Below are 17,099 nucleotides of genomic sequence, written 5' to 3' on the forward strand. Positions count from 1 at the left end.
AAGTCATGGGCATGACCTCTTCTCGAAGCAGAAGTGCAAGGACAGGTTATGTCATTCTGTATCAGCACAACACTGTGCACAACATGATGTACACTATTTGCTTTATGCTGTCAGCACCTCATTTGGAATGTAACAATTGCCAGTGACTGGAATGAATAATGTGTGCGCGGGGTAAGAAAGCAAAAGGGCAGCAACAAAACAATGGAATTATTTGATGTGTGTTTGTGTGTGTGGGGCCAAGACTCCCCGTGGGACTGGTGTGGATCTGCAAACTCACACTGCAGCATCAAGGCTTTAAGCATCAGCAGAATGCACATCGCACAGCCATGCTACCTGCGTATATTAATTCTGCAGGGCTTTTATCATAGGAATAGGATTCGAGTGTATTTTTCTTTTAACTGAATAGATGTTTTCAATTTGGCATCTTTTATTTGTTTGGGTTGATTAATTACGTTGTTTTTTTTAATGATGACAACTCATCAAAAGTATATTTGACTGCGTGCTATTTGGGAATGTTCCAAAAATACCTCATGGAAATACTATATTCTAATCGACTGTATAAATAACAATAATGATATATAACAATTGTTATATATTATATTAATTAATTAATTAACAACATATCATCTAAAGCCCACAAAACGGTCTGTAAACACTTAAACCTGCTACACACTACTGCGTTCCGATGTTGGTCATGATGGGTTTGAGGGATGGTGTAGAAAGTTTGACAAACATTGTATTAGAGCAAAAAAACTCGTGCAAAAGTGTGTCTTTAAACAGCAGTGGTGCTGACTTGGTGATCCCACCCCCACCACCACATATATAAGCCAGACGCTCCCCACCTCTTGCTGCAGTCCTCAACATGAGTTTCACCGTGGAGAGCCACTTTTTCAGCCCGAGCGGGCTCCGTAAGGCTCGGCCAGCCTCGGTGTCCTCCAGTGGCTTCCACTCCCAGCGCCGTCGCCTCACCTACAGCAGCCCGCAGTCCTGCGGGGACAACCTGGACGCCTTCAACGGGGACATGTCCCGCAGGAGCGAGAAGGAGATCCTGCAGGCGCTCAACGACCGCTTCGCCGGCTACATCGACAAGGTGCGCAGCCTGGAGATGCACAACCGCAACTTAGAAGCCGAAGCGGCAGCCCTGCGGCAGAGCCAGAGCGGGCGCGCCTCCGTGGGGGAGAACTACGAGCGGGAACTGGACGACCTCCGGGCTTTCATAGGGCAACTTAACAGAGAAAAAGGTCGCGCGGCTGTTGAGTACGAACGCCTGGAGGAAGACATCCAGCAGATGCGCACCCGTTTGGAAGATGAGGCGCGCGGTCGCGAGGAGCTGGACGCGACAGTGCAGGCCATGAAGAAGTACGTAAACGAGTGCCAGATGACCCGAATGGATCTGGACAGGAAGCTCGGCGCCCTGGACGAGGAGGCCGCCTTCCTCAAGAAGAACCACGAGAAAGAAGTGGCCGAGCTCCTTGCTGAAATTCAAGGCGCACAGGTGTGGCATGGCGTTCGATATCTTACTGTACAATACTAGTCCTTAGTGTGCTGAGTTGTCTCAGTATTGAGAAAAATGACTGCACTGGTATATTGACAAGTCATTGCACTAGTAGGATTTCAAATAAATGGCTTCCCTTACTTAGATGACCTTTGATCTGCGTGACTCACCAAAAGTGGACGTGACCGGAGCCTTGCAGGAGATCCGCGCACAGCTTGACCGCCACACAGGAAATAACGCCAACCAAGCCGAGGACTGGTTCAAAGGTAAGGCGGGTACCAGCGGGAGTAAAAGTTCCAAAACATTATTTTAAGGGGTTACAGGGGTAATGAGGTGTCAAACTCATTTTAATTTCAGGCTGCATCTAATAAATACATGTAGTATGTTGTTTTGATATCAGAAGTCATGAAAAATTGTGAAACGCAAATAAGTGATTCTGTGAAACAAAACGCCTTGCATGCCGCAGTGTAGCACCAAATACTGGTAAGGAAGCCTTATTTCTTTTTCGCCTGAAGTATTGGTGTTTAAGTTGTTTAACCTTGAAGCTAAAACATCAACAAATACAGTATAATCGCTTCAAGGTCACAGTCAATGAATTCTCGAATTTTTGTTGGTGTGGAAGTAGGCTATGACGAGTAACCTTCATCTCTTAACAATAACTTGATTGATATATGCACCAAGTGTTTGCACATATATCTAGCCTGTAAGACAGATTATTGTTGTTATTATTGGATAAATTGGTGAAGATGAAGCATTCAAGTATATTTAGAAGGCTCACATTGTATGGAAAGAAACACCCTGCTGATCTGTTTGGGACCAAACAACCACAGGTAGCAGTATGACCTTGTCTACTGTATGTGATGTCATGCTGACTGCAGCAGTGAGGCTCACTCATGCTTACAAGAGGGGAACTGGGCATGATGCTTTGTCAGAAACACTACAGAGTATGTGGGGAAGCTACATGAAAATGTGCTGTGTTTGTCCTATGCATCTTGTGACCGACCAACCAAACATCTGGGCTGACTTTGTATAGTACGCATGGAGCGTCTGACAGAGGCGGCCAGATCCAATCAACATGCCATCCGGGGGACCCAAGAGGAAATCGTGGAATATCGTCGTCAGCTCCAGAGTCGCACCATCGAGCTGGAGACTCTCCGGGGAACCAAGGAGTCGCTGGAGAGGCAGCGTATGGCGAGCGAGGACAGACACCGAGACGACCTTGATTTACTCCAGGCAGGACAACCACAAACATCTCAATAGAAGCAAGCAAAAGACAATGGTTTGCTAAATCTCCATGTCATAATCATGTGTTCATTCTGCAGGACACCATCAATCATTTGGACTCTGAGCTGAAAAACACCAAATGGGAGATGGCCAGCCAGCTAAAGGACTATCAGGAACTTCTGAATGTGAAGATGGCTCTAGATATTGAAATAGCGGCCTACAGGTTGGTGCCCTGATAAAATATTACATGTTGCTCATTCCATTTTTTCTGATAATCAAAGCTTCCATGTCCCCAAAACCAGGAAACTACTGGAGGGAGAAGAGAGTCGTCTTGTGTCAGACAGTCCCTACTCCTACTTGGATAACAGACTTTCGGCACATCTCAAAGTGAAAGAAGATAAAGTGATTGTTCAAGAGCAGACAGATGAGACCCAGGTCACAGAGGTGACAGAGGAGGCAGAAGAGGAAGAAGAAGGTGAGGAGACTAAAGAAGAGGAGGAAGACAAAGAGGTAGAAGAGGAAGAAAACAAAGTAGAGGAAAAGGAGGACAAAATAGAGGGAGCAGGTGAACAAGAGATTGACAAATCGTCAGAGAAAGTCCCGAATTCTCCCAAGTCAAAATCACCAGAGAAGGTCCCAAAGTCTCCTCAGCCTAAATCTCCCCCAAAATCGCCAGAGTCCAAATCACCACCGGCTAAATCTCCCATTGCTAAATCACCAGAGAAAGTCCCAAAGTCTCCTCAGCCTAAATCTCCCCCAAAATCGCCAGAGTCCAAATCACCACCGGCTAAATCTCCCATTGCTAAATCCCCTGAAGAGTCACCCAAATCTCCTCCAAACAAATCCCCACGGTCTAAATCCCCTCCTCCCAAGACACCTGAACCGTCTGAGAAGGTCAAACCAGCCCCTGCTGCCAAAGACGACACTAAAGAGGAGAAAAAAGACAAGCCGGAGCCTGTTAAAGATGAAAAGAGGGATCCACCAGTCAAAGAGGAAAAGGTTGGACAACCAGTAAAGGAGAAGGAGAACAAGGAGAAAGAAGCAGAGAGTAAGAAGGATGACAAACCTGACGTGAAGAAAGACAGCCAAACAACTGTGGCGCCAAAGGAAGAAACTCCAAAACCTGCTGAGAGCAAAGCACCAACCTCCAAACCAAAAGAAGAGGCTCCTCCTCCCCCAGTTGAGGAGAAGCCCTCAGCTCCTAAACCGGCCAAGGCAGAGCCAGATAAGAAGCAGGAGGAGAAGCCTAAAATTGAGCCTGCGATACCAGAGAGCAAGAAACCAGAAGAGAAAAAGGAGATAAATAAAGGTGCTGATAACGCAGGGAAGAAAGAGACGGTGGCAAAATCTCCTGGCACAGAGTCCAAAGACAAAAAGGAGAAGTGAAGCTTCAGCCAACTAAAAAAAACAAACTCTTCAGGTGAGAGCAGGAAGGATGCTCAAGTATAAGCAATTTTTGTTTTTATTGTGCTACTTCCTATGTACGTATGCTACCATGTTTGTAGGCAAGCTCTTCAAGTGAATGTGACAATAATAAGTGCACTTTACCTGCACTAGCCTTCAAGGATGAGAATATCATGATGCCCAAAAATATATTTCAATATAGTCTATACAAATATCTATATTACATTTGCTATGTTAGAACTTAGTGAGACAATCTTGGATGCTTGTGCACTTTAATGTTTGGCTTCACAGGTGAGACATCTCACTCTGGCCCGCCATGCTCTGACAACACTTGACTGTCATGTGTATCAATAAACCTGATAAATATGCAACACAAAAGAAAAGAATGATCATATATTGTGGTGTGCAGGGGAAGCTGTCATGCTAGCCTGATGTGAGGATTTGTTAAGGGAAGTTTGAAAGGTAAATGCAGCAAAACTTGCCTGCATTGCAGTAGAAGGGGTGGAGACTGCAGCTATCCTCACATCTCGCAAACCTCACTCATGTATAAGTGAGGAGCGTCGTGACACCAGTCAATTTCCTCTTTGGTTGCATATTTCCATATTCTGTCTTAGATTTGAGTGTGTGCAACTAATAGAACGAAACACAAAGTATACGTGACTGATTTGCCGTTTGTAGATGTATTCAATGAAAATGCTGTGCATGTATCACACAATGAGTGAGTGCACGTTTTATAAATAAAGCAGCAGTGAGGTGTAGCGGCAACATGAAATGTGGTCAATTTAGACAACCAAAAACAGCCTAGACACATTTTCTTTTTTCAGGAAAATAAGGGATCAGTTTATTTTCAACTCATATGATTATTTTATATGTCTACAGCTTGTCTAAAATGCTTCAAATCAAACATGAGTTAAAATTTGTCAAATGAATCACAAGTCAAATTTTAGCGATGACTGAAGAGGCCCAGAGGGTGGTTGTATTTGAATGGCTTCAGACGATTTGGACCCCTAGGAGGGAAAAAAAAGAAGAAAAAAAAAAAGAAAAAAAAAAGAACGCAAGTCAGATAAAAGTGGATGTCAGAGATCAGTGCATTTTATTCTGTTTAGTACACACTTGACAGTACGCAGGCACATCTTTTCGCGGGGGAACTCCCGTGGTCCTTCCACACCATCATCCTGTTCTTCAGTCTCCAAATAGACATCCAGACAGACACACAGGCGTGAAATCTGATTGGTCAAGAGCTGGTAGCCTGGACGTGGCCCCTGCAGTTCGTTTTTGAACACGTTCACCTCACTCTCCATGGCCTGGACCCAAACCACGCGAGTCAGCTTGTTTTTAGTGTACGGGACATTAACAATAATTATAAAAAGTTTTTACCCGAAGGTTGTCATCAGCGCGTCCGCTGCGCTCCCCCTTCCAGTTGAGAGAGAGTGAGAAAAGAGGAGAGATTTCTGGGTACCGGGGATTCAGCACCACCGCAGCCTGCAGGCGAGCTACAAACATGGATACAAATATCATATGGGTTGAGAAATTTGTATAAAGGGGTAACAAAATGTCGTGGAATAAAACAACAGGTTACCAGTGCCCCGCTCAACAACTCCAAGAAAGTACATGTCAGTCTCTTTTGCCAGACCAGCATCAGTCACATGGCGTGTAAAGGTCAGGTCCTAGCAGAGAAGAGATGCATAATTAAATGACCCAACTATAAAAAAAAAAAACACTCAAAACGCCACTATCAAGCATTCAGACTGGAGTGTGTGTCCATACCATGTACTCCTCGTGGGTGATGGTGGTCCATTGAGCTAACCGGGAAATAATCTTAGCTGGAAAGATGTGCAAACACTCACTGGTGACGGGGATGATGTTGTGCTCTGTTGGAGAGAAGAACAACCTCAGCCTCGATTGAAGAGATCTTCATTAGGACCAATTGTGCACAATTAATGGTAGCTTGAACCTACCTAATGAAGCAAACTGCTTATGTAGAGCCAAGCGGGACAGGACCCGCCCCCTCAGAAGCTTCATGGTGTTCTCCATATGGCTCGCGCTCAAAGAGCTGCCCACAAGCACACCCTGGGGAAACAGGCAGTAAGACGTGAGACCAAATGATGGTGCTTATACAAGCAACATGTAAAATACTGGAAATGTCACATGCATACAGCACAGCACTCACATCTGAGGTATCACTGGGAAAATGCAGCCCTCCAAGATTCTGTACCCACTTGTAGGGATGACCCAGCTCCTCCACGTAGTCGACAAAAGAAACAATACTGGGGAGGTAACGTGACATTTGTAAATCGTACCGAATTAAATTGTTTTCGACACGACTGCTTAGAACGGCCTCCTTACCCGACTTTATCAAACTGATAACGGTTGGCTGGATTGGGTGTTTCTCTTCCATGATCGTTGGAGTACAAACAGCTGAGAAGGGTCTCGGATTCGACCAGTGCCCTATAAAGGCAGTGCTCATGATTAGCAGCGGAGAGGTGAAGGCTTAAATCTAGACGCAAACGTGAACCTACCCTGCACTGATGGCTGTGGTGAGGTCTGTGGCTGCAGAAATCTTAGCTTTGACTGTCATGATGTTGAGATTTATCAGGTAGTAGAAGTACAGATTGAGGACGCTGCCATCTGCAAAAACAAATTGGTAATTAGTACATTCCAAAGTCAACTCGATACTAGGATCATCTACGACGTAGATACCTCACGGAAATACTATATTCTAATCGACTGTATAAATAACAATAATGATATATAACAATTGTTATATATTATATTTATTAATTAATTAACAACATATCATCTAAAGGCCACAAAACGGTCTGTGAACACTTAAACCTGCTACAGTACTACGTGGTTGTCCCGCTCGGACCTCCTCGTGCATCAAACAGGATGCGCTTGTGATGACGCACAATGGAGTCATAATGACCTTCAGGACATACCAAGCGATGCGTGAAGCTGGCAGACGACAGCTGATCAGAGGTAAGGTGTGAGAGAGCTCAGCAGTTAGACAAAGAGCACTCATGAGAAAATGTGCTTACAGCACCTTGAATTGCTGTATAAGCACAAATATGAGCGCACCCCCCCCCCCCCCCCCCTTTAGGGTAAGTAAAACCTGCAATGCAGCTCTATATGTGCACCTTTAGTCACCAGCACAGAAGTCACACAAAATTCAAGTGTGATATCTAAGCACAACTATTAATTCTCACTTTTCCCACCACACACAAAGGGTAATGTGCGATTTTAAATGACATGGGGAGAGCTTGTCCTCATCAAATTTTGTGTAGACTTGGCATTTCAAGGCATCAATAGTGGGAAATGAATTACCTTTACATTTCAGGTCAAAAGAGAGGGACAGTGGGTGCCTCTTGAGCATCTCTCGTCTTTTGTCATCCAGGTGGCCGCCTGCAGTTGACCGTCTCCTCTTCTGCAAAGTGTATAATAATGTTTTAATAATGTACAGAAACCTTTTAGTTGACAAAACATATTACACCTGAGCTATCTAATTATAGAGAAACTGATGACATGAAAGTTTCTGAGATACTTCATGTAAAAATAAATATATATTGTCATTCCATTAAAGTGTGTTTAGGGCAAAGCTACTCAGCCATTCCTGGCAAAAGAAACATAAACCAACAATCTGTCAGCTGGCAGCCATTCTGATACAGAAAGCGATCAACATTCCTTCTCCATCCTCAGTGCGACAGTTGGAGCTTCAGGGGACATGTTGTGACAGTCGCAGGGATGCGAATCTGAAGGATTGGCTGACCTCACCGACCCGTGTGTGCCTAGGATGAGCCGAGACTCACCGTTTTTTCCTGCTCCTCCTCTGCGTCTGAGTCACTGTCATCATCTGCACGACACAGAACGAGTGCGTTGATAAAATAGCAGTGCAGTGTGGGTTTCTTGTTTTGTTTGCACATAAATGGTGCACATATACTATTGACGTTCACCTTGAGAATCCTCTGGAGGTTTGGACATAGCCTTGGCCTCATCCACGTCCCCGCTGATTGTTACACACAAGTTCTTGTCTGAATGAAAACAAAATCACTCAGAGTAGAACTTTGTTCTCCAAACTCCAGGTATAGGAGCAAATATAAAAGAGTGGCCAGTATTCCAGTGTGTAAGCGAAGCTTCCTCACCGCATGCTTGTCCGTATGCGTTGGCTTGAACAAAAAGGACGTAGAGGGGTGGTGGCAAGTGCTGAGCAACCTCGGTGTGCTTCTGGGTCTGTTCAACAGGCACGGCAAGGTACTCTTGCACCGGGAGGGAGGCCTTGGCAAAGAAGAGGGCGCAATAATCACAACGGCACTCAGGGAATACAAAAACAAACCTATACAAACAGACTGTTGATGTACAATCCAAGATAAGCCTAAAGTATCTTGTATCGATCCACCGGCCTAGCTACAACAAATGGGACTTATACCTGCATGATGGCATTCAGGCCAGGCTGCAAACTCGTCAGTTGTTCCTTCTTAACCTCAATACTCTTCTGGATCTTCTCTTTGGTGGCCTGAGACTCTTTGTATGTCTCGGCCAACCTGCGTCAATTAGTAATTAAACTTTCCGTATGTAGAAATTTCGGGGCATCGTGCATTAAATGAGCTGTGGTGTACAAAAAGTTTGAGTACCTTTTTCTCTGTTCAAGCTCCCAGTCTAACCGTGCCAGTGTGAGCTGGTGCGGATCATTTTTAGTGAGTTGCGGCCTGGAAATTTCCTGCGGTGCATCCTTGTAAAACTCTTCCTCGGTCACGAGTTCTATTTCCTCATGCTTAGACCTGAGACGACAACATAGACGCTAATTAAGTCGCATTTTTCAAGACAAACTGTCAAAAGATAAGACAACAAGTTTAAGTAAGAATAACACTTTATATCTTCACTTGACCATAGCTTTGTCTAAAATTGATTCAAGGTTAAGAAGGTATTTCATGCTTACTTGAACTCCAAACATTTGCTGATTTCCTTCTGAAGATGCAGGACTTCATACAGAAGATTCTGCAACTGGAGGTGAAGCACATCCACTTTCTGCTTTGCCTGTGGAGCATAAATCACTTTTCGCCGTCACACTACATGCCAATGACCAACAATAATATGTGAGTCTAAATGATTGCTCAAGTACTCAATGTGCTTACCTCATGTGTCTGATCTCTGCCTCTTTTGAGACGCATGTGAGCCAGACGGTTGAGTTTTTTCAGAGTCATAAAGTGGTTGCAACTCTCCAAGCGTTTCCGCTCAACTTCAGCGCACTGCAAGACACATTGACAATGATTTGCTTTTCAGGGTAAAAAAGAAATTAGTACACAGGTAGATGATGTGCCTACACGTTATTCCCAGAGCCCTCAACCCACACTTAACTGATTAAGAGAATTGATCTCACCCCTTCCTTTGCCCCACTGGCTTTGAGCTTCTGTATTTCACCCATCAGTGTGGCCAAACCGTCACAGGATTCTTTAAACTGGAGGAAGTCGTCCTCAGGGTCCCGGCCATCCAGTTCCACCTCCTCATTGTAGACACGTACATCCTAGAAATATACATACACATAATTGGGTGAATCAACAGCGGTCAGTAAGGCCCAAAAGCTCTGATCCTGGAAATGCAAGGTGAACTCATCTCAAGCAGTGGGACTTCTCTACGTGTTTGTGACTCGCTATTTCCCCTTCCTCACCAACACATTAACCATTTGCTTAACACAAAAAGTGCGCAGTCCAAAAATGATATTATGTGCGTTATCAGCGCTTAAAACCATACACAAATGGAAATCTAGTGCAAAAGGTTTCTGAGCTCATTCAATTTACCTGCTGATCTCCGTCACCTCTGCCTCGCTTCACCTCTGGATTTCCTGCTTCGTTGCGAAGAACCTTCGCTTTTCGCTTTTTGAGTGCGTCGGAAGACATTTGAAAGCTGGATGGGATCAAAATATTCTATAATGTGAGAGACGGGGAAAAAAAATAACTACATTCAATGCCACGGATTTTTATGCTAACAATGCAGGGACGGCTGGGCTAGTTAGCTAGCACGCTTAACTCGCTTTAACAATACGTTTTGCTTAGGTTGACGGTTTATAGAGCCTTTTTCAGTTCAAATAAACAAAATAATAACAGATACATACTGGTAGGACTTCTACATACACCTACGTACCTGTATGATGTGCAGGAATATAAAGGCGGAATTCTCACACAGAGCGCATTCTGAAGTACGGAACTGCAAACGGAAGCTGTTCAGGGCCAAAAACTTCGACATTTCGAAGCGAGCTGTCCTCTACTGCCACCTATAGGACAGTGATAACAATAAACTACAGTCTGCAGTACATTAAGTCGTTTTAAACATTTTTACAATAGTTCAATGTGTGCACATTTTGCGTAAATATTTTCTAATTTCAACATTAAAATACTGTTTGGTGTTTTAACATCTGTAACTTAATAAAACCATATTTATTATTTCATATTTAGTCAAATTCCTGTTCCTTTATTTTATGCACATTGGAGCATCTCAGTTTATAAATATTGTGGGCATTAAGATGCGATTGAGTTTGAATAGAAAATCAAATATCCTTTAATTCGTATGTTATTTGTTATGACTATGACCACTTTACTTGGACTGTACGAAAACAAAGGGCTGACATTCTTGCCATATACATTGACTTTTAAAATATAGGGAAATCACTTTTTTTTTTTTTACGGAAAATCATTTATTTGCAACTCCACATAGTTTTAACAAGTATACAATAATTATTGTGATACTAGCTGATGGAATCACACACACAAAATAGAACATTTACTGTACCTAACTTTTACACGATAACTGGTATTTAAAATCACTTGGCCATATCTATCAGACTCTGCAGGGATGTGGGAACCCACGTCTTTTCTCCTTGCACGAATACCACACCCCTGTCTATGTAGATGACAATACGCCCGAATGTGTACAGCTGCTTGCCCTCATGCCGTTTGGCCACTATGGGCATGAACACAATGTTGTTCTCCTCAGCCTTGGTCTGGATGAGATCTTTGAAGTTTGTGGGTACACTAACACTGGCACCCCTGTGAGCGACACACTCCGCATCCCTGCGCTCTTGCATGGCTTCATAGTGGAAGTCCTTTCTTCTCTCTGTCTGAGTGAGATATGCAATGTTTTCTCTCGCACCTGGTTGCATGTATCCACCTGTGGGTACACACGAAGCACACTAAGTTGTCATGCCATGTCTTCGACTCTTAATATTTCATGAAATAAATGCAGACACGGGCTTGTACCGCTACGTATTTCCTGAAACCCACCCATGCCCGAAGATACTGCACGGTTCATGATGTCCAACGCTTCATTAAACTTGTCTTTTATGACTGTCTGTGACAACAAGGCATCGCTGAACATGGTCTTCCAACCGAGGTACCATTTGGTGATTTCCTCATAATTAGGACTGTTGCTCAGCCATGAACACAGGACCTTTTGTGAACAGACCAAACAAAGTCAAATATGAGTTAGAAGTTATGTTGCTCCATTGCTTTGCTTGTGAGAGTTCCTTACTTGCAGCCATTTTGGAAAGAAGTTTTTGTCCAGCAGGGAGACCAGACTAGATGGTGACAGCATTCCCTCCCAGTCTATCACCCAGTTAAAGGGCTCCATTTGCTGCTGGTGAGGGTTGATAACCAGCTCCTCCAGACACAGAGCTGTAAGAGGCCAGATGTAATAACACTTTACCGTCAGAAAAAGAATAGGGGGTAAAAAAGGCGTGAAAGACAAGAAGGAGACGCTTACCTAATTTAGGGATGATGTTTTTCACCATGAAGGCCTCCCAAGCTCCAAGGCTAAAAACATCTTTCCACGGTTGCAGGATGAGGCGTGCTGAGGCATCACTGGGGTGCCACCGCTGCAAAGCATTAGCTAGTTTGCTCCTGATGGGCGCGTATAAAGGTTCAAGACGTGATTGGAGAAGAGGCAGCCAAGGGTGGATCCATGAGTGAATGGGCACAGTGTCTGTTAAGGGGTTCCACGCATCCACCTGGTAATCACAAAACACGATTGAGAGATGCAGATACAAAGTCAAATATCATATCAGATTATACACTCATCATCAAAATCATATTTTATTTGATTAGCACTTTTCAGGTATTAAAAATGCAACACAAAGTGCTCTATTGTACACAAAGAAGAACCAGTAAAAAGAAATACGCAGAAAACCACCCCTAATATAGCGTTAACGTAAATATGTCTTGCCTCTCTCTGCAGCCGCGGTAAAACAAGCTGCTCAAGCAAATAATCTGAGATCCAAAGCGGAAGAAGAGAAGACCACAGTTCAACGCAGTCCACCATTGGCCCAACCATGCGAGGCTGCCAACCGGACACGCAGGACCGCATCACTGGGATCCACACTTCCCACAGCAGCCTGGAACAACACACACACGTGGCATCAAAACAAGTTGAGGCCATTTCATGTGTTTGCTTTTACCTGTGGTAAGGGTCCATGTTTGAATCTTGCCCATTATTGAGAAGGTTTCGAGATTCGAGAATTACCCTCCATTTACCAACCTCTTCAAGGCAATAAGAAGAGTCCTGAAACAAACAAAAACAAAGTCTGACAGGAGCAAATCAAAGATACCAGCCTACTTGATAACACGTGAAAGGAGTAACACACCTTCAATGGATTCCAGGAAAAAAGTTTTTCTTTGAGTAAGGGGTGAACTACAGCTACAGCCAAGTCAGCCAAACCCAACGTCTTGTATTCCTCATAATAGTCTGTCTGTAAAGTCTCAAAGATGCGAGCGCACTCCTGAAGGAGGCAAAATTAAGAACATATTTTCAATAAGGATAATTGCACATCTCACTGATTGTCAGTCCTGTGGGGTGCTCAATTAAAAAAAAATAAAAAACATACCTGCAAAGTGGGTCCCTCGCCTGGTGCTGTGTCTCCAGAAGGGAAACGATCCACCAATGCCAGCACCGCTTCCATTCTACAGATGGCGTCTTGTTCTTCTTCCAACCTGGTCTGCAGCGCCTGAGACTCATGGCTCAGCGAGACAACCACATCTTTCTCATGCTGCAAGCGGCGGGCCGACTACACAATTGGTTGTGAGACCGCAAAACAGATGTTGGTATGTGATACGTTTTGGATGAAGTGTTTATCTGTAAGAAGCTTGCTTGTACCTGTAATATGTCTTGTTCCGTAAGGTCAATCAAAAGTTGAAGGTTATGTTCAAGCTCAGGAAGTGCAAAGCTGGATCCCTTCTGATCCCGCATGGACGTGCTTGGCGGACCGTCTTCTGGCACGCTGTGCTTGTTGGACATCTGACTGTAACTGGAATATACCTTTTGCTCTCTTCCAGTCATATCGATGACCTAAACATGGGAAGATATGTCTGAGGTGGGGAGCGTTCTTGTAGACTATATTTACTTGCAATATCAAGGGGTGGTTTTCTACACATCATTCTATTGCTGATACAGCAAGTCTCAAATAAAAAGGGTTAATTAGTTCACCTTGACTTGTGCCAGCTGTCCAGCAGATGTTCCTATGCTGCGCCCGGCAAGTTTGCCTGTAGCCTTCAGTTCCTCCACAGTTTTGTAGGAGTACTTGGGTTTCTTCCTTGCTCCGGTGGCTGCTGGATCTTTACGCCACTGACCTAGTTCCTTCTGAAACTCCTAAAGAGACAGATGATTTAGAATGTCATGACAACGTAAGGTTACTTTCAATTGCTAAGACAATTGAGGGTGAAGATCGGAATGCCAAGACCAGTGGCATGTTACCTTTTCTTCCTCCTCGTCCGAGTCAACTACAGGAAAATCTTGAAGACTTTGTACGGTTCGTTCATTGCCATAAGCACCCACGGCTCCTTTTCCTTTCCGCACCTTTGCCTCGATAGGATTGACGATACCTGGAGGATTAATAAAGCAAATGGTCACAAACTGTGCATCTCAGTCCTCCTCAAACCTAAAACTAAGTACCCATAATTCTGCACACCTTGCGCGTTCTTGCCCAAGCCTCTGCCTGGTTGATAGCCCATTTTCTGCAGCAGCTTTTGACCAATTCCCTTCGTGTGTTTCTCCCAAGAACCAATTCCTTGTCCAGTTTGGATACCCCCTGCAAACCTTTGAGACTGGTTTCCACGGATATTACCCTGGAAAAACAAAAAAGCAGTGCTTCTCAACTGTTGTCATCCTGGGAGCCGCATCTTACTATTGCTGCAAAGTCACAACACGTTTTCCACAAGTTAAGAACAATAAAACATTGTTTGTTTTACTGTACTATACAAACCTGTTAGAATATACAACTCAGGGAATAACAAACACTTTATCAAACTGTCATTTACCTTTTGAAGCTTTTTAGTCGTTAGCACTCGAGGCGGCGGTGGTGCAGAAGGAACGTCATCATCAGAATCATCAGGACCTTCCTCTTCTTCTTCTTCTTCTTGCTGTTTCTCATCGGATGGAGTTTTTCTTAATCCCGCACTCACAAAGTTCACTGGAGCAGTGTAGTCTTTAGATCTAGAAAAACACTTGATTTAATGATCTATTCTTTGAAAACGAGTTGTCGTTTGCTCCCTCCAAATGATTATCGTGGATTGATGTGGCTCAGCATGGAAACAGCACCATGACTTACCTCTTGCCTCCAAATTGGGGTCTCTCGTCCTCATCAGAGTCACCTTCTGCCCAGATGCCATAAGTCATTTGCTCCTTGGTCTGTCTGTGTCTGCGGCGGTCTGGGTTGAACTCATTGGCCAAATCCCAATCTGTGATTTCAAATTTTTCAATATCTACACCATCTTCCTCTGCATCCCTCCGTCCATACAGGTGTGACATTGACATTCTGAAAAGAACGATGAAACAAACCCAACCGGGGTCAAGATTAAAAACATTACAAATGCATTGAGAGCATGCACGTGAACATCCATTATATTCATATCCAAAATAACATACATTTTGTTGTTTGAATCAGAAATGTAACAAATCAAAAACCTCGCATCTATCTGAATTATTTGCGAACTGTAGATGTCATTAGGAAACCGTAAATAAATAAAACCGGCGTTTTGATGTATTAGTAAAAATACATTAAACGACAACCACTTACTTTTAATTCACATTACCTATTTCTATACGGAATAAATGGGTGTTCTTTCTTGTAGCATCAAAAATAGTCCGATAGCTAACAGTAACTAGCTTCTAGGCGCACCACACACAGGAACACTTTGAGTACTTCCGGGGGGAAAAAATATTTACGCTATTGACCACCGTTTTGATCTTAAAATGTAGTTATAAATCATGGGAAACAAAAGACCACTCATCAAATTTCGGTATAGATTCTAGGTATTTTTTTCTCAGGTCACTCATAAATATTATTTGCCCCCGGATCAGACATCGCTCCGGAAGTAGAAAACTGGTGTCACACAAAAATATACCCTCGCGCCACTAACATTCTTAGCGAATAAAAGAAAATGCAAAATCGGCATTTATTCGTTACATATACATATTTGAATTAAATTAAGATGTCTGACATAGACGGCGAATGGCAAGTGCAACGTCGACGAAAAGGCGCATCCAGAAGTTTGAAGTCGTTCCAAAGAGCTCCATCCCATTGCATTGAACCACTGGATGTTGGGAAGACTCTTAAAAGAATCAGAGAAACTGTGTAAGATGTGTTAACGGAGCTATAACTTTGATTTATTCAATCATTTCAGACTTCTATACTAATTGTCATTCTCTGCAGGGCTGAAATGAGATGCGAAGGGTTTTGGAAAGAATGGAATGGTGAGTGTCCCTTCAATTGAGACAAAAGTTATTTCTCATTATTCCTCCTACTAAAAAGCCAAAACAGCAGATTAGATTCACCATTATTGTCTCTGATTATGTCACCAGAGCAGATGCTGGCGGCGGTGTCATTGAACCAAAAGGACAAGGAGGTCTCTACAGGCCAGCTGCAAGAGAGTTTAGATGCCAAAATATGTCCACTTGAATGTGTGTGTTACGGACTGGGCACCTTTTCTTCATGCGTGTCTGCTCGTTATCAGCTTGCACTAATGCTCCTTCTTCTGGATGCAGCAATGGTGAAAGTATATGTTGATGTGGTCAGTTGTGTATGTCAATGTTCAAGTATACTAACCTAACTGAATGTGCCTCTCCTAGATTCCATTAAAAGACTGTTTTGTTTTTGATCCTGCTTTCTCCCATGGAGAAAAAGATGTACTCCGAGAGTTGGGCCTGACTGTGCTAACAGATAATGAGGTTGGTGAGATAATGAGTTGGTATACATGCATAGTTAGGCATGCGATTATTCATTAACTTTGAATTTTCACCCTCTGACATGCAGGAAGGGAAACGACTGGCTACAAAACCTACGCTTTTTTATCTCATGCATTGTGGGAAAGCCTTGTACAACAACCTCTTGTGGAAGAACTGGAGTCCAAAATGTCTGCCATTTGTGGTAATAATCGGAAACAGCTTTGGTGGCATGAGGGAGAGGTTTGTACAATACATATTGGATTGGAAATAGGATTGTAATTTTTATTAATTTGTTTTTTTTCCCATCCATCCGAACAGAATGATTGAAAGAGAGTTCAAGCGGGACTACAGTTTCATCAGCCAGGCAGTGACTATGTGTGAGGAGAGAAAACTGAACTGTCCATCTCATCTGACTGACATCTTTAGTGACACTGCACTCATGACCTTTAATTATAGCAAACTAAACACTCTTAATCAGTCTACCTGGACAGAGCCGCCTGAGCCACATTATCAGCACTGCTCTGATTTGGAAATAATACAAAAAGAATCGCAGAATGGAGAAAGGACATGAACTACTGGATTAACCAGTCCCTGGCCCGTGGGCCAAATGTGGCCCTCAGTGCAATTATATTTGGCCTGCAAAGACAAATTGTGCATCGACTTTGTGTCAATACAATTGCAAATTGTCTTCACTTTTAAAAAATAGATATGTTGCTTCATCATTACCATTCATCTTTTTAAAAATAAACTGGTTTTACTAGTCTCTGATTTCAAA

At 43.4% G+C, this 17,099-nt stretch overlaps 4 protein-coding genes across 6 annotated transcripts; 2 read left to right on the top strand and 2 right to left on the bottom strand.

Annotated features, from left to right (window-relative positions):
- The first annotated feature begins 839 nt into the window (after nucleotides 1-839).
- LOC119127358 (neurofilament medium polypeptide-like) lies at nucleotides 840-4,534 on the top strand. The gene is made up of 5 exons (XM_037259255.1): nucleotides 840-1,495; nucleotides 1,641-1,761; nucleotides 2,529-2,728; nucleotides 2,818-2,942; nucleotides 3,022-4,534. The coding sequence occupies exons 1-5, from the start codon at nucleotides 863-865 to the stop codon at nucleotides 4,103-4,105; spliced, it is 2,163 nt and encodes a 720-aa protein (XP_037115150.1). The 5' UTR covers nucleotides 840-862; the 3' UTR covers nucleotides 4,106-4,534.
- A 399-nt stretch (nucleotides 4,535-4,933) lies between these two features.
- thoc5 (THO complex 5) lies at nucleotides 4,934-10,334 on the bottom strand. Its single transcript, XM_037259257.1, has 20 exons — nucleotides 10,259-10,334; nucleotides 9,916-10,021; nucleotides 9,498-9,641; nucleotides 9,253-9,366; nucleotides 9,057-9,154; nucleotides 8,752-8,898; nucleotides 8,547-8,661; nucleotides 8,263-8,395; nucleotides 8,074-8,151; nucleotides 7,930-7,973; nucleotides 7,448-7,547; nucleotides 6,643-6,751; nucleotides 6,470-6,571; nucleotides 6,294-6,390; nucleotides 6,082-6,193; nucleotides 5,891-5,994; nucleotides 5,703-5,790; nucleotides 5,501-5,616; nucleotides 5,237-5,427; nucleotides 4,934-5,130 (listed from the first exon to the last, which is right to left on the bottom strand). Exons 2-20 carry the CDS (start codon nucleotides 10,012-10,014, stop codon nucleotides 5,067-5,069), a joined length of 2,055 nt encoding a protein of 684 aa, XP_037115152.1. The 5' UTR covers nucleotides 10,015-10,021; nucleotides 10,259-10,334; the 3' UTR covers nucleotides 4,934-5,066.
- Nucleotides 10,335-10,783: 449 nt separating this feature from the next.
- Nucleotides 10,784-15,315, bottom strand: tfip11 (tuftelin interacting protein 11). Of its 3 annotated transcripts, none has more exons than XM_037259250.1 (15): nucleotides 15,177-15,315; nucleotides 14,709-14,915; nucleotides 14,419-14,593; nucleotides 14,070-14,226; nucleotides 13,856-13,983; nucleotides 13,589-13,750; nucleotides 13,259-13,450; nucleotides 12,990-13,169; nucleotides 12,750-12,884; nucleotides 12,564-12,667; nucleotides 12,332-12,500; nucleotides 11,873-12,116; nucleotides 11,642-11,784; nucleotides 11,395-11,560; nucleotides 10,784-11,281 (listed from the first exon to the last, which is right to left on the bottom strand). In XM_037259250.1, exons 2-15 carry the CDS (start codon nucleotides 14,912-14,914, stop codon nucleotides 10,935-10,937), a joined length of 2,508 nt encoding a protein of 835 aa, XP_037115145.1. In that variant the 5' UTR covers nucleotide 14,915; nucleotides 15,177-15,315; the 3' UTR covers nucleotides 10,784-10,934. The 3 variants fall into 3 exon arrangements, with proteins under 3 accessions (XP_037115145.1, XP_037115144.1, XP_037115146.1); XM_037259249.1 differs by having other exon boundaries at nucleotides 15,026-15,297; XM_037259251.1 differs by having other exon boundaries at nucleotides 15,193-15,287.
- Nucleotides 15,316-15,492: 177 nt separating this feature from the next.
- On the top strand, nucleotides 15,493-17,050 carry srrd (SRR1 domain containing). The gene is made up of 6 exons (XM_037259262.1): nucleotides 15,493-15,734; nucleotides 15,813-15,853; nucleotides 15,962-16,149; nucleotides 16,229-16,327; nucleotides 16,413-16,564; nucleotides 16,643-17,050. Exons 1-6 carry the CDS (start codon nucleotides 15,592-15,594, stop codon nucleotides 16,893-16,895), a joined length of 876 nt encoding a protein of 291 aa, XP_037115157.1. The 5' UTR covers nucleotides 15,493-15,591; the 3' UTR covers nucleotides 16,896-17,050.
- The last annotated feature ends 49 nt before the right edge of the window (nucleotides 17,051-17,099 follow it).

This window comes from Syngnathus acus, chromosome 9 (genome assembly GCF_901709675.1).
Source record: "Syngnathus acus chromosome 9, fSynAcu1.2, whole genome shotgun sequence".
Taxonomy (NCBI): Eukaryota; Metazoa; Chordata; class Actinopteri; order Syngnathiformes; family Syngnathidae; genus Syngnathus; species Syngnathus acus.

Excerpts from the sequence above, each read along its gene's own strand:
- LOC119127358 (XM_037259255.1), top strand. The coding sequence starts at position 863 with ATGAGTTTCACCGTGGAGAGCCACTTTTTCAGCCCGAGCGGGCTCCGT. Across the intron at positions 1,762-2,528 it reads AGCCGAGGACTGGTTCAAAG|TACGCATGGAGCGTCTGACA; the intron begins GTAAGGCGGGTA and ends GACTTTGTATAG. Across the intron at positions 2,943-3,021 it reads ATTGAAATAGCGGCCTACAG|GAAACTACTGGAGGGAGAAG; the intron begins GTTGGTGCCCTG and ends CCCCAAAACCAG.
- thoc5 (XM_037259257.1), bottom strand. The coding sequence starts at position 10,014 with ATGTCTTCCGACGCACTCAAAAAGCGAAAAGCGAAGGTTCTTCGCAAC. Across the intron at positions 7,974-8,073 it reads ACCTCCAGAGGATTCTCAAG|ATGATGACAGTGACTCAGAC; the intron begins GTGAACGTCAAT and ends TGTGTCGTGCAG. Across the intron at positions 5,131-5,236 it reads ATGTGCCTGCGTACTGTCAA|GGGTCCAAATCGTCTGAAGC; the intron begins GTGTGTACTAAA and ends TTTCCCTCCTAG.
- tfip11 (XM_037259250.1), bottom strand. The coding sequence starts at position 14,914 with ATGTCAATGTCACACCTGTATGGACGGAGGGATGCAGAGGAAGATGGT. Across the intron at positions 14,594-14,708 it reads CCCCAATTTGGAGGCAAGAG|ATCTAAAGACTACACTGCTC; the intron begins GTAAGTCATGGT and ends GTGTTTTTCTAG. Across the intron at positions 13,751-13,855 it reads CGGACGAGGAGGAAGAAAAG|GAGTTTCAGAAGGAACTAGG; the intron begins GTAACATGCCAC and ends CTGTCTCTTTAG.
- srrd (XM_037259262.1), top strand. The coding sequence starts at position 15,592 with ATGTCTGACATAGACGGCGAATGGCAAGTGCAACGTCGACGAAAAGGC. Across the intron at positions 15,735-15,812 it reads AAAAGAATCAGAGAAACTGT|GGCTGAAATGAGATGCGAAG; the intron begins GTAAGATGTGTT and ends CATTCTCTGCAG. Across the intron at positions 16,328-16,412 it reads CTGTGCTAACAGATAATGAG|GAAGGGAAACGACTGGCTAC; the intron begins GTTGGTGAGATA and ends TCTGACATGCAG.